Genomic DNA, 15,013 nt, shown 5'->3' on the forward strand with positions numbered 1-15,013 from the left:
TTATACTTGCAAGACTTTCCATAGTCTTAATGGACCAAAAGTGGTGATGATGTAACTGTGGGACCATCTTTTCTGAGGGATGGCTGACTCACTCCACTTCCAACCTCACCTAAGTATGGGCTGTGGTGGGGCTGCCTGTCCCCTGGCATGGGTTGGAACTCCCCCACCCCACCCCCCAGAGGCTGCAGCGTCCAGTGCACGTGCTGACCACACCCACCCTGGCTCCCTGCTACAGATACGCTCTTCCTGTGACCCCAGCGAGTCCCTGGAAAGTACTCTGGAGCCAGAAGGCCGTCATTTAGGCAAGTCTGCTGGTAGAGCGTATTCCCACTTCTGTGCTGACTCATTGCGAGTCCTACTTCTCCTCTCAGTGTGGCCCAAATAGTCAGTATTCATCTACAAATCCCTTTGTGATTTGGGCCCCCACGATATTCACTATTACCTCTCCCGCTCCACTTCTGTCAGTTGAGACAAATAACCTGCGAGTTTTGGCATCTGCAATGGGCCTCCTGGTCAGTGAGAAAATTAACCAATCTGCCCACCTTCTCTTTGCTACTTTCCCACACCTTGCATGCATACAAGAACCCAAGACATGCTATTTTCTTGGCTTGCTATACACTTCTCGTTACTAATCCTGAGGTGACAGAATTGGACTTAGTGACAGGCTGAAGGCTACCATGACAACCAGCTGATGCTGGTTGTGGAGCTGGCACTCCACATGGAAGCAATTTTCAACAGGTCTGTGTAAAAAGCTTGCCCTCTGGGCGGGGGCCACATGGGTATTTATGCACAAGACACACCTAGGGATATGGTGCCCTTTATGTCTTCAGAGGAGCGTATGCATGTTAATGAATCTAAAAGAAAGAGTGAAGCCTTATTTTGTAATTTGGGAAAGAAGAACTGGTTGGTATTAGAAGTGGAAAAGAATCTGGACCTTTCTCTGGGCTCACAGTATGCAAGGTGGGATTCCCTCAAAACGCTTGGCTCTGCTGAAGCGATCCAGAGGGAGCAAGGGACAGTAGCGGGAATATGATGTGACTTCCTGCATAATTTTTCTCTTATGTAGCTCTAGAGTATTGACTCCTTCCATTCTGCACTCCCCAGGCTTCTTTCGGCAGCCTGGGTCTTTCAGTAAACTCACTAAGGCGGTCCCTCTTTCTTTCCTGCCCTCTCTCTCCTCAGGTGTTCAAGTAAGCGGTCAATCACCCACCTCTGCATCTGCACACAGACAGACAGAAGGAAACTTTCAACTTTTTCCAAATGTGGGGGGAAAAAAATCACATCTGCTAATATACTTAAAAAAAAACAAAACCAAACCACCCAGCTAGGAGTTTCCACAGGAACACTACAGACACCACAAAGAACAGGAAGAAATATGCCTTTTATTAGAAGTCTCATATGTACAGGGAAAGCTGTTTCTCACAGCTCCGGGAAGGCTGTGAGAAAGAGCCACTGTCATCCAAGGTCACCGTGCTGACATTGGTAACACCACTGAGTATCGCCACACATTAGGAACACAAAGAACCATTACACAGAAATGCAAAAAAGACAATAGGTACGTGTGGACATTTCACATATTTTCTAAAAACAAGTGGACACAAAAATACAATGTGCCAGTAAAAAAAAAATACGTATATCAGTACATGTCTCTTTTTTTGTTGTTTTCTTTTTTTTTCTTTTCTTTTTTGTTAATACACGGTATGCCAAGCTTTCACCTCAAGCCTTTGCACCTCGGGATTTGCAGGCACTTTAGCAACCCAGCCATGGTTTACAGTACACGACGGTCAGACCGACAGCTGAAAACGGGAGCAACCAAGGTCCTCATGACCCCCACACACCTTACAATATTGACACGAGAGCCCAGGCTTTTGTTACCACTGTTTGGGGACACCAGAAGGTTTGCCGTGTGACAGAACAGCTTTTCCCTTATTTGTCTTCTTTGTCTCCGGGCAGAATTATTTGGGAGCCCGGATGGTATCACCAGGCAGAAATACAACGCACTAGGCAAATGTCATTTCCAACTGACTTTCAACACCATAGAGAGCAGATGAGTTTTGAGAATCCCAAAATGACTGTCTGATTTCTCTTTGTCCCACTCTATGCCCTTCCTGCCAACCTGTCAAATGCAAACTAATTAAAATAATTACTGGGATGTTGTGGGCCAGAAGCTCATCCTGGGAGAATTCTTTTCTCAGCTCCCACCTCCCACATCACGATACACACAGGGCGGGTGGGCTGGCTCTATCGGTCCCCAACCAGGAGTCTGTCCCTCTCCCACGCCCCCCACACAGAGCTGCGCTGACTCAACACACGTGTCAGGAACATGACTGAACAAGCGTATTTATAAACACGGACGAGAATGATCGCTTTATTGGTAATGTCGAGTTCTAAGGCAGTGGCAAAAGGACCCCCCATGATAACCAGACAGTGTTGGATATGGCTTAGCTTCTTTCATGGGATGAAGGAACGTTGCTGTGGCAAGGAGCTGAGGAGAGAACAGGGAAAACCATGCTGATTACAAAGTACTATAAATGACTGTGCTGTGAAGTACCATAAGGCCCCAATTTCTGGTGTCTGTCACCCACACAGATCCGCCAGACACTGGGACGTCGCCTCACATCAAAGAAAACTGAAAGGGGAAAAAGAAGGATCCGGATCACCCTCACTTCAAGGTAATTTGTCACCCTAAGTTGTCAGGGGCCGAGATGCAGTACCACGGACAGCTCACCATGGGGGGTGGGGGCGGGGGCGGGGCACAGTCCTGGGACTCCAGAGAGACGCAGAGCACACGGATGCCTTGAACCGATGATTGTCGGGAGGCGGGAAATCCTTCCATGAAACAGACACTGGAGACATGGTGGCAAAGACATTAAGGCCTTCCACTTCTTTGCCCTCGTTGCGTAAAGGCACTGATACCAACAACAGAAATATTCCATAGTACCATCGAGGTTTTAAAAAAACTCCCAAAATACAAGTCTTCGTAAGAAAATGTCCTTTATTGCCTGACACGGAGCCTCCGCTCTTCTCCTGCTCAGGAATAGAAGGGTTTCCCTTTCTCAGGAGTCTGGAGTCTGTTCAGCCTAGCGACCTGAGAAGGGGAGGGGGGCACATCCTGCCGGAAGGGCCCCTTGGGAGGGGTATAACTGGGGTCCTGGACTTTCTTGTATGAGTCATAGTTGTTGAGCCCCTCTGGAGGAGGCGGCTGCTTCTTCATCTGCTGCTCTTTCCGCCTCTGCTCCTGGCGAAGGAGCTCCTGCGTCTCCAGCATCACCCTGGCGTTGAAGCCGTGCCCGCCCAGGTAGCCGTTCCTGGAGCCTTGGTAGCTGGAGTACCTGGGGTTCTCCTTGGCACTCTGGAAGCCTTCCCCGGGGGAGTAGTTCTGCTCCCAGGAATCCTGGGACACGGAGCTGGCGTTTTTCCTGCTTTGCCTAGAAAGCAAATCCCGAAGGTTAGTACAGGGGGGTTGGGAGAAGGGGAGAGAGAGAAAGGAAGCAAGGAGAGAGAGGGAGGGGGCGGGGGGACAAAGCAGGGTGGAGAGGCAGGGAAAGTGGAACATGCATTTGCATCTCTCGACCAAAGGTGCTGAGCTACAATCATGCATCACCCAGAGTGATGGGGGGAGGGGTCCCCGGAGGATTAAAACACGACTGTCAACAAACAGTGGCCAGACAGGGGAGAGAGCTAAGGGACTCCATGGCATCCAGCAAAAAGGATCCTCTGACTGCGTCTGGGTAGGCATTGTCTGTTCTGCTTGGGGTAACCGTATGTCCTGCCATTTAGATAGACACACCGGCAAGACGCTGTACAGGAGTATTAGAGATCTGGTAGCTTCGGCCCCAGCTGTAATTGCTCGTTTCAGAACGTTACAATTCAACCCTAAACAAGCAAAACAAATATTTTACACAGCTGCCACCATAATGCCCGAGTCTCGAGCTAATATGAAGTGCCCGTAATGGATTACGGTATGAGTTCAGTTATGAAAGATTTAAGTCTAGACTCCTATATGATGAAAAATGCAACAGGAGGTCCCTTAAAGCCCCGGCTTTCGAGATGTGTATGTCAGCAACTGACACTCTTCAGAAAACATGCTCATCAAGCTGGTGAAACCTGGAAGGCTGGAGAGTAAGCACTATTTTCCCACACACTGCACCCTCTCCGAGGGCTGGGACTGTCTCCTTCACTCATTTTCTGTCATCCCAGGATAGGGAAATAAATCAGAGTCATATAGAAATTTCGAAGTCTTATCACTTCTGCAATAAAGTTGCACATCATTTTCAGGAAACATTATTGTTCTGAAACATCTTTAATTTACTATCAAGTCTCTAGATGCTTTTATGAATTTACAATAAGATTGGCTATGATAAAGTAAAACAATTTGGTGCCAGAAAGGAAGACATGTCCTAATTTTTCGCCTTAAAAATGGAAGAGAGGAAGAGAGAATTGAGTAATAAAACAAAATATATTGCTCCATTTATCAATAAGAAAATCATCTGGCGACAGTATGTAGTGCTCAGCCTTTCACATCAACACACACGACATGACGGAATGTTCAGGAAGACTCGTGTGAAGGGAAAATAAGGTCTAGGCAGCTACAGGGCTCCCACGGGCATGGAGAAATTTGCATTTTTGAACATTCAGAAGTGCTACCAATATGGTTTGGGATGAAATCTGCCCATTTTCCACATGGCCTAAAATGCAGCTGGGGATAGTTTCAATAAGGAAAATGAACTAATGTCCAGCATCATCTCTGGATATGACTAAGATTAATTGAGCGGTCCCCAGTATCTCTATCTGGCTCTCTTTTAATGGGAATCGGACCATTTGTACCATCAGCCCAGGCAAGAATCCTTAGATTTGATGGAATAGTTTATTTGCCTAAAGCACTGATTATCTTCACTTAAAAAGTCATAAATTAATCTGCCCAGGGACATGAATGATGGAAAGTGCCAGCTTGAAACCAGGGATTTGACATTAATCATGAAACTTTAATTAAAACAACGAACTTGTTACTGATGTTCCAGCAACAAAAGTGGAATTCCTTCATGGGTTAGTTATCAATTTAAAGATAACCAGAAATAGGCTGCAGAAATGTCAGCTCTTTTCCATTCTTAGCCTACTGAGATCCACTAACCGTCTCCACCCCCCAACCCCAGACTCTATAAAGCCCGAGGCTTTGCTCTATGGCACTCATGCACCAGAAGTGGAATTCTGAATCCTTTCAGGAAGACAGAGTCTTTCTTATTTAAACACACGGAGAAGTCACCAAAGGTCTGTTAGGGACAGACATTATGATGATGTGAGAGAAAGGATTTCTGGTAGCTAAAATATTCTTCAAATTAGGCAGGCCAGAGAGAAGAGAGCAGATCTGCCTGAGATATGAAGTAAGACACGTGGGGAAAGTACATACGCATGGGTACACACGCATGCACATGGGTACACACGCACGCATATGTGCCCATGCGCACACGCACACACACCCGTGCTGGCCCGTGCCCGTGCACGCACTCTTGGTAAGGAAACCACTGGTACCAATAAGCCCTTGATTAAGGAGAGGACGAGAAATGAGCAGCTCATAAAGAAACTCCAGAATAGAGCAGACAATGAGAGTTTTCTACACTAGGCTCAGGATCAAGTGGACAGAGATTCCAATCCTGTCTGCTACTCACCAGGTGTGTGATCCTGGGAGGGTTATACTGTTTGGGCCCAAATTGTCTCATCTGTGAAATAGGCTAGATACCTAATGGCATAGGATATGGGGAGAAATCAAGGAAAGAGGACGTGTCTAATGCTTCGAAAAGCATGGCACACAGTGAATGGTTAACTAATGGGTGTTGGAAGTATAGTTTGAAGGCCAAGTCACTTTGCCCTTAAAGATGAGCCTCTGGGTTTGGGGGGCATCTTTATGACCAACAGGGAAAAAAATAAGCAAAAATAAGCATCTGTCCTTTGTCAGGAGGACTGGGCCGAGACCAAGATCTTAGCGGGAGAGACACCAAATAACTGAGGTGGTTTCACTAAGTGAAAGCAACCCCACTTCCTCAGAGACTGGAAAGGAGTTTCTGACTATCCCAGGATTTCTTAGTCAAAAGCCACAAATTAACAACAGCGGGAACAAAATATCAATCTCCTTTCGCTGAACTCCTTCATAACCAACACAAAGGTTTGTTTGGTCCTGGAAAGAGCCCACTCGAGTCTTCTGAATCCACTCAAAGCAAATGCCCGGGTTTGGCAGTACCTGCCACTCAATGATTACAACTACTTCCAAGATGGCCTAAAGACCACCACCCTGTAGACGGCTTACACCAAAGACCCAATGCTTCAGGAAAGCCATCTTTCTGTCCGTGACTGTAAGGGAACATACTTCTACTCAGTTTTAGAGTTGCCTTTTGAACACTAAGAAACTAATCTAGAAATGTTAAAAGGATTAAAAAGAAGAAAGTAAAAAAGAAAAAAAGATAACTAATTTAGGAATTCAAAGATTTAAAAAGAAATCCTAGTCTGGTTAAGAATTAAGTGTGCGTTCACTCAGGTCTCTCCTTCCAAACGAGTGTTATTACCTGAGTTTCTTACTGACATTTCAAAATGTAACTCGAATTCTGTCTAGAGGTTTGTTAATTACAGTTAGAATTTACAAACCGCTCCCTCTGTATCCAGCCCTCTAATTCAAACCACCTTGTCCAATGCTACTGATACAAAGACGACCATTTGTTTGATTTTATGCTCCACTTTGCAAGAGAATTTCTGCTGTGTGTGAAGTCTTTTTGATATCAAATGCCACACCAACTTGTTTAGACAAAACTCAAATTGTCAACATCCAAAAGGCAGAGGTCAAGTGTCTTTAAAGAATCTCACATGTCAGAAATGTGGGTTTGACTCAAGCCCATGGAGGCTGTTGCAATCTCTCCCTGAGCTCCTCTTTGGTCTCTCTACCTTCCTCTAGATCTCTGCACACAGCCTTCGTCAAGGGGTGCCGCTCTACAGGGAGCCAAGCTGGGGGCAAGGTTCCGGAATCTTCCTCACAATCGCCACTCCCATTGAGAAACTGTTCTCTGATGGAAGAGAACAACAGGCTGTACAAGGCCTACCAGCCCTCTTGCCTGAAACTACAGCTCATTCTTTTTGGAATTTCTGCTTTTCTCCTACTAATACAGAACACAATGCCTGGTCCTAATGGGGCTTTGGTCAACCCAGAGGGATGTTCTGTCGCCACTGGCAGTGGTAGAAGGAGCCCCTTCCATGAATCAGATCCTTCTTCTGGGTTCTTCAGAAGGGAGAGGGAAGGCAAGCAAAGGCAGCTCAGAGAAGGAGGAGGTGGGGACGAGAGCAGAGGCTCAGTCTGGAATACTGGGCTACCTGGGAGCACGACCAGGAGAAAGTCAGCAGAAACACCCCATCTTTCCTTGTCCTCTTGCCCAGCACCGGGACCTGACAGGCTCTTCTTCTACCACGTGTCCTTCCAGGCCCTTGGCCACCATCTCTCCCACTTCCCTTCCTTAGCCGCATGCATTTCCCAACTCACTCCGCCCCTTACAGAAGCTTTCTGATATTTTTCCTTCATCTGTTACACTCTTGAACACCACAAACATTTAAGAAGCCAAACAATTGGCCAATAAAATCAGATCATAGCCCTGCACAGGCAATGCTGTTCCCATGGGCCACGACATGCTCCTGACCACCAGGTAGGTCTACCTGACCTAACTGCACTCATCTTTCTGATGCAAAGCAAGCCACACGGGCGGAGTGGAGGGCTTTGACACAGAACCCCTTTGTGTAGAATCCTTCAGGTGTTCTCCGTTTGATGCACTGAGCTGATTCATACAGTGGCCTTCTTCCAAATGCTAAGGGCAGTAGAGCACAGAGAAACTTTACACCTACTCCCATTAAAATTCCAGACTTGAGAACCAAAACCTTTGGTAGCAATGAGCCTTATGAAATTAGGGTTTAGGGCATGGGCAGGTTTGGGTTCTGAATGTTGGCAGAATCAGCTGTGAGACCTTAGGGGAGGTTACCTAATTTCACCTAGCTGCTTCCTTGTAGGACAACATGATTTCCAAGGTCCTGTCTAGACCTAAACTTCAATGACTCTTACTTAGACAGGGCTAAATAAAAATATTCTCCTATTTAAAAGAAAAAGCCAGTCTCCTATTTAAAAGAAAAAGTAATTTAGTTTTCTAAGGAGATACAGCTTTATAGATTAAAAAAGAAAAACTGAATGAACAATACTACAATACTAATAATACTACGATCATGATAACTACAATAAAGTATTCAGCCTGGTAGAGAATTTCATTCATATCTTCATTCCCTTGTCTGATCTGATAACCAAGTCCCTCATGGTTATTATAGTGATTATTTAACATTTAAAGGGACTCATCATTCTTAAAAATTTGAAGGAAATCAAGACTACTTTTGTATCCGTCGGTCAAGTTTACATGTAGAAGCACTTGCCGCCCCGGCCCCCAGGGCTCTGCTTGCATTCCAGGCGATCCACCTGATACAAACATGGTCAACATAGTTTCTTTCCCACCCAAAATGTTTTTGTCACCTGCTTTTGAAACAGAACAAATGTCTGTTAGGAATTGTGATTATCGGAGTGCCTCCTGAGAAGTTTGGGAAGACGAGCGTTTTTAAGTGATTTTATTCTTTTTTTTTTTTTTTAAAGATTTTATTTATTTATTTGACAGAGAGAGATCTCAGGTAGGCAGAGAGGCAGAGAGAGAGGAAGGGAAGCAGGCCCCCTGCTGAGCAGAGAGCCTGATGTGGGGCTGGATCCCAGGACCCTGGGATCATGACCTGAGTGGAAGGCAGAGGCTTTAACCTACTGAGCCACCCAGGTGCCCCAAATGCTTTTATTCTTTACTGTGCATGGAGGAAATAGCTAAATGGAAAAAGGTCTATCATTTCAAAGTATTAGGGCTCAGTCACCCAAGAGACCCTACCAGCTTGTCAGCTATTGAGGTAGGCATCCCTGGGACTCTCTGGATCAGCACTGAGCAAAAGCAAGGATGGCAGGAGAGTAAGAAGAGTAAGATGCCCCCTGAGCACAGACCACAGAGCCTTCACCCCTACCCTTTCACAGAGCCCTGGATCCACACCGTACCAGACACACTAGTTGGCCTACCCAACCAGGCAAAGGAAGAGTTAGCTTTCCATTTCTCAGCGGAAGAGACCGTCTAGTCCACGGCCCCCTCGGAAGTAGCAGAGCCAATACCAGATGGGAGGTGTGACCCCTCAGCCTAGTCCTCCTACGTCAGCTCATCTTGTTCTCAGTCGGGGAGTTTGGGGTGAGACCAGCAGCATCCCCTGCACGGGGAGATGGCCATGCAGGCTGAGCCATGCTCCCCTCCCCCCGCCTCTCACCCCCTACCCTCCACCCCACCACCACCCGGAGGCTGCTTTCCGCAGGGAGGCTGCTTCCTCGGCTACGGGCGAGAGTGGGAGAAGCCAGTGCGATGTGTCGCAGGGAGGGGTTTGCTACAGCCAGGGTGGCTGTGAGCTCAGGGCGAGGGCTCCTACCGGGGCAGGGAGCTGTACTGGCGCTGAGCCTGCTGGAACCCTTCGCGCTCCTCCTGCCGCTGGCGCTGCATCTGCACCTCCACCGACACCGAGTGCCTGCCGCTCTGCGCCGCCGCTCTGGAGTTCGGCTGCGGGAGGGAAACGCACATCGGTTAGCAAGAAGGGAAGGGTGGATGTCACCGGACAGCTTGACCCCGCTCCGATGCATAAGGATTGCCTCGGAAACACATTACACATTCTGTGAATTTTTAAAAAGCCCATGGCTGTGTTTTCTATTTGCTCTTCTGAGCGCGCAGTACTCAAGCATCTTAAATTTTGATTATGGCTGGAGGATGGTCTGAAATTGAGAGGTCAACTTTTCTAGTCTTCCTCACGAGGTTTGGTAAATACCAACATTAGATACCACTTTGTATCCCATGTCTCTCTGGCAAACATAGGGGAGTGAGTCTGCTCAGAAGACCAGAGGAAACCAATGCCAAAAATAAACAAGTCCCTAAACATCTGCTACAATAATTCACAAAAGTGGGGGGAGTCCGTGAACATTGGTTGAGCTGGTGAATTGTTTCAGCAGCTACATATTTTAGCCTAGCAATAGACGACAATATAGTGGATTCCCCTTTTATTAAAGGATGACAGTTACATTTTGAATCAAGATTGGCTGAAACTAGTCACGCTTGCCATAGGTCTCCTCCAACCCACAGATGGCGACCACATGGGAACGGAAACACTCATCAAAAGAACAAACCCAAAAGCTAACAGGTACTTGAATGGGTTATGAGATAATACATGCTGCCTTCTTATTAGGAAATGGCATGTTTTTTTTACCTGGGTTAATTAAATTCTATGGAGAAACTTTTACTTCTTCTGGCTAAACACAGGTCAGCAGGTCATCTAACTGACTGCTGTGTCTCAGCAAAATCAGATACGGGGGGCGGGGGGGTGTAGACTGTTCCTTGCAGACCAAGCCCCCGTGGATGCTTCAACTTCTCACTGACAGTTTTCAGCTTACCTTCCCTTCTGGATCTGCCCTTTTAAATCAAAGTAACTCTGCTCAAAATAGACAGCGGTGCCTCTAATTTTACAAAACACCCACCAATGGTTTATCTTAGCATCGGTGACACTAAATAACCCATCTGGGCACTGTGGACCTCTGTTCCCCTTTGTGTTACGCAACATTGTGCAACAGGCATATTCTGCGTGAAGAATGTCTCTTGAAAACAAGCTATTGATTTTCTTAGGGAGTTGAAAACCAATGGCAGACTTTGACTCGACACTAATTTCCTAAAATAACAGAGTCTTCGCATTCGCTCCGAGAGTCATAAGATAACATGTGGGCTTGCTACTTAAGGAGTGGCTCCTGTGGTTGGCTTTTGTGTGAACAGAATGCAAGCATCGTCTATTGTTCTCTTTCTGCCTGGCCAGCATTATCTTATTTGTTGGTAAGCAATAATAAGGCAATATATGGGACAAAAATTTCAAAGCATATGGGCATAGTCAGTGAGCATATTAAAAATATCCTGATACAAAAATAATGTGTGAAGAGATTAGGCTTTACAATACCCCAGTCTCTACTAGTGGATGTTTATAACCACACTCACCGGAACAAATGTGTGTTCTGAGACCCGCTCCACAACACCGTTCAAATAACACATCAGCGGTGCCTTCAGCAAGGAAAACACTTTGCTGAGTGAGTTCTGCTTATGCAAACAAAGCATCATCCAATTGTTCATCAACTCCATTAAGGAAGACAGACATTTTCTTCCATTACACTTGATGAGGCTGGCCAAAAAGAGAACTGAGTGGTTCTATTGTTCATGGTGAGGCATGGGAAGCTTGAAACAAGCCACTGGACGGAGGGAAAGCAAAGCAAGAAAATACTACACAATTGCCTTTACACCCTCAAAAAAGAACCACGTTTCTCTTTCCCTTTCATTCAGTGTAAGCTGTATACATGTGTCAAGCAGTCTTGAAAGATCTGGCATTCTCCAGTAGGATTTAGTCACCAGCTTTTTAAGCTCATGCTGTTCTGTGACACACTGCTTGTGGAGATGTGAAAAGAAAATGCAAGGTCTTGTAGAAATTTCAGGTGTATTTTTAAGTTGTTTCTCCCAGAGGCCTGAAAATTTGATTCTGACAGGAAAAAAAAAAAAAAAGAAGAAGAAGAAGAAGAAGAAGTTGAAGGGCTTTTGTTTCCTCCAGTGTGTGGTTTCTGATACCATTCTCCTCAAACCTTATCAGTGGCGAGCATCTTGTTGGATCTTGATGCATTCTAATAATAAAATTATCATCACACGGGATCGGAAAACTTAACATGAGTGAATGAATTTGGTATTGGCAAACTGACATATGTCATCCTAGTTTGCCCACGAGGATGAAATATACACCTTAACCTTACCATGAATATTTTATTCCATTTCTCTTTTTCTAAGTGTGCAAACGGGTAAGTTCTTAAAAAGAATCACCCTTATCTTTAGGATGAAACGTTAACTGAGCTGCCGATTTCCAGGAGGCTTAGATACATGAGCAGCCCAGAGCAACACCTAGGTAAGTTCATCCTGGCAAGTTTCATACTTGGCCCAAATCAAAAATAACCTGACCCATGGTTTCAATGAAGAGCGCATAAAAATGTAAATTGTGGGAACAGTATTATAATGGACAATCCTAACTTTTAAATGAAATAGAATAATGTATCTGGAGGCCAGAAATCACAAAAATAAAGAAATGAAGAAAGGTAATTTGTAACCCCAGAGAGAAGTGCAGGTTTTCAAATAAAACAGTATCAACAAACACCACAACAAAGTAACAAGTATACAGGGAAACACATGGGTAAATTACAGTTGTTATAATTCTGGAGATTCACCAGCCAATAAGGTAATAGCTCTGTTTTTAAGAGTGCAAATTACAAATAACCTGGCCTTGTTCAAAATGAAATTTGTGACAAGCAATGACCTTTCAAGTAAAAAAATAGCCAAGGTTGCCACAGCGATGGTAATGTAGAGATTGTAAATAGAAATAAATACGTGGTGATATAGTACAAGTACACTCGAGGGCCATGATATGTGGATCTCTTCATGGTTCCTGTTTAAAACCACAGTGAAAACTATGTTACTTTTGTAAGTGAGTTGCAAAGTGCTGGTCTTTATCATGATTATAGAGAGATATTATTTATACCATACAAACAACTATATAAGCTTTGGGAAAGCTACACAACTTGCCCATTATTTACTGGTGTAAAACAAAATATTAAAAATATCTACAAAGTGTTTTCATCACATTAAGTCATTAACTAAGCATTTTCCTCAGTTATACAAAAATCATTCTTTTGCAGAAGTGAAAATAATCAATACAAAAAATAAAAACACAAAATCAAAATGGTTAACAGTTCATGGGCTAAAGAAAGAAAAAAAATAAATTATGCACCATACAATGTTCCAGCGCAGTTAGAACTAGGCAATGTTGGTCAAACTTTTAGAGCTTAATACACAAGTGCATGTGTTACATAGGAAAGAAAATTCATTAATGTTTATGAACATTTAAAGAAAATAACTTTTAGATACTCTTTTCTTCATGTAAAGCAGCATGTAAGCCTACATGTGTGTGCACCTGTATCTGTTTACATATACACACATGTATGTGCTATTCTTATAAATGATAGAGAGGGAGAGAGGGGGCTGAGAGGGGCAACAAGGAGAGGAAGAGAGAGAATCTGAAGCAGGCTCCACAGCTAGCATGGAGCCTCAATCTCATGACCCTGGGATCATGACCTGAGCTGATATCAAGAGTCAGAGGCTTGGGCGCCTGCCTGGGTGGCTCAGTGGGTTAAAGCCTCTGCCTTTGGCTCAGGTCATGATCCCAGAGTCCTGGGATTGAGCTCTGCATCAGGCTTTCTGCTCCGCGGGGAGCCTGGTTCCTCCTGTCTTTCTCTCTGCCTCTCTGCCTACCTGTGATCTCTTATCTGTTAAATAAATAAATAAAATCTTAAAAAAAAAATAAAAAAAGAGTCGGAGGCTCAACTGACTGAGCCACCCAGGAGCCCATCCAAATGATACTTTTGAGTGACTTTCCTATTTAAATTATCAATGATCAAAATTCCCAAATTTTCCCATACATTCAAAGGGCACATATTGAAAGCAAAAATGAGCTACAAGAAGTTTGTCTGCTTTGGAGGCAAAGCTGTGGTGAAGATGACGGCCACGATCACTGAAAGAACACACGCCCACCTGAGATCTGGAGTCCCCATTTCAGCAATTCAAATGTGCTGCAACCCTAATATGCATCCCACGTGCTGATAAAAATGGTAATTTACACATTTGGTAGCGGGCAGGAAGAACAGCTACGCCACTGAATTACGTAAAGAATGTAAAACGTTTATTCTTTTTAAAAAGGGGCAACTGCTAATCTTGGTAATCATTTTCTGAAGCAGACCCACCAAAAACTTTTAATCAAGACAAAGTTAACTTCTGTCTTGATCCTGCCTTCGCGGCCCTCCACCTCGACCCCATCACCCAAGGTACTTCTACAACTATCGATCTAACTCTTGTGGGTTCTGAATGTTGAAAAGCTTAATTGCTACTAATGATGTGACTAATGCTTGAAAAATCTGCAGAGCATACCAGTTTCCCTCATAAAGTTTTTATAAATACATGTTTGATTTTTAGACACCGTTTGTCTCTGTCTCCTCTTTCCCAACCAGTGCCTGGATCTACTTCCCCCGCCGCCCCGCCCTCAAACAGCAGGTAGGATGAAAATACAGAGTAGCTCTACAGAACAGGCGAGCTCTCTAGTGGCACGTGCTAATGGCAACCCAAAGCAGCGTCACTCGTTTCCACTACCTGACACCACTGTGGGTGGCACGGCCCACTGGTCATGGAGCCTTTGGCTAGGGGACGGGTCCTGGGGCTATAAAAAAAGGGCTCTGCTTTGCAGCAGCGTGGAGGCTTTGGCCATGAGTAAAGGGCCCTCCCTTTCCTGTGGGAATGGCTTTCTCCAGGTCGACTTCTAAGGGAGGTGATTTCCACCCAATGTGGACTGAGAGGCCATCAGCTGAGAGAAGGTATTTGTTGAGTCAAGGCATGGAGCCCCATTATAAGAAAATCAGAGCATATACCCTTGAAGCCTTAAGAAAGATGAAAACCAAAACAAAAGCATCATTTGCTCTGATTCCCCAGGTACAGGGAAGGCAATCTGGGGGCGTGGGGTGGCTGTGTACTACCGACTGGCTTGCTAATTAAAGCAGACAAAACCCTAAAAAGGGAAGAGGAGCCATTAAAAGTGCAAGACAGAAAAATGGAGAAAAGGGAAGATTTTTTTTGTTGTTTTTAATATTTGTTTAAAGATAGCTAGAAGAAAGCTTGGGGGAGAAGAGGGTATTCACATCACAGAGGATCAATTTTCCATCTGAAGGACTAAACTACTTTCAGTCACTACCAACCCGGGATGGAAAGGATTTAGCAATATAGCTATTAAAGGCTCCATTATCCCATCTATCAACCGCCTC

At 44.9% G+C, this 15,013-nt stretch overlaps 1 protein-coding gene across 14 annotated transcripts in view; it reads right to left on the reverse strand.

The window, feature by feature from the left end:
* Window positions 1–1,362: 1,362 nt before the first annotated feature.
* Window positions 1,363–15,013, reverse strand: part of PARD3 (par-3 family cell polarity regulator) — a 653,831-nt gene continuing 640,180 nt past the window's right edge. For all 14 annotated transcript variants that reach the window (XM_059404392.1, XM_059404389.1, XM_059404386.1 and 11 more), the window contains 2 exons: window positions 9,517–9,644; window positions 1,363–3,428 (listed from right to left, as the gene is read on the reverse strand). In XM_059404392.1, coding sequence (XP_059260375.1) covers window positions 3,032–3,428; window positions 9,517–9,644 — 525 coding nt within the window. In that variant the 3' untranslated portion in view covers window positions 1,363–3,031. The remainder of the gene's footprint in view (window positions 3,429–9,516; window positions 9,645–15,013) is intronic.

The sequence above is a fragment of the Mustela nigripes genome, chromosome 6 (genome assembly GCF_022355385.1).
Source record: "Mustela nigripes isolate SB6536 chromosome 6, MUSNIG.SB6536, whole genome shotgun sequence".
Lineage (NCBI taxonomy): Eukaryota > Metazoa > Chordata > Mammalia > Carnivora > Mustelidae > Mustela > Mustela nigripes.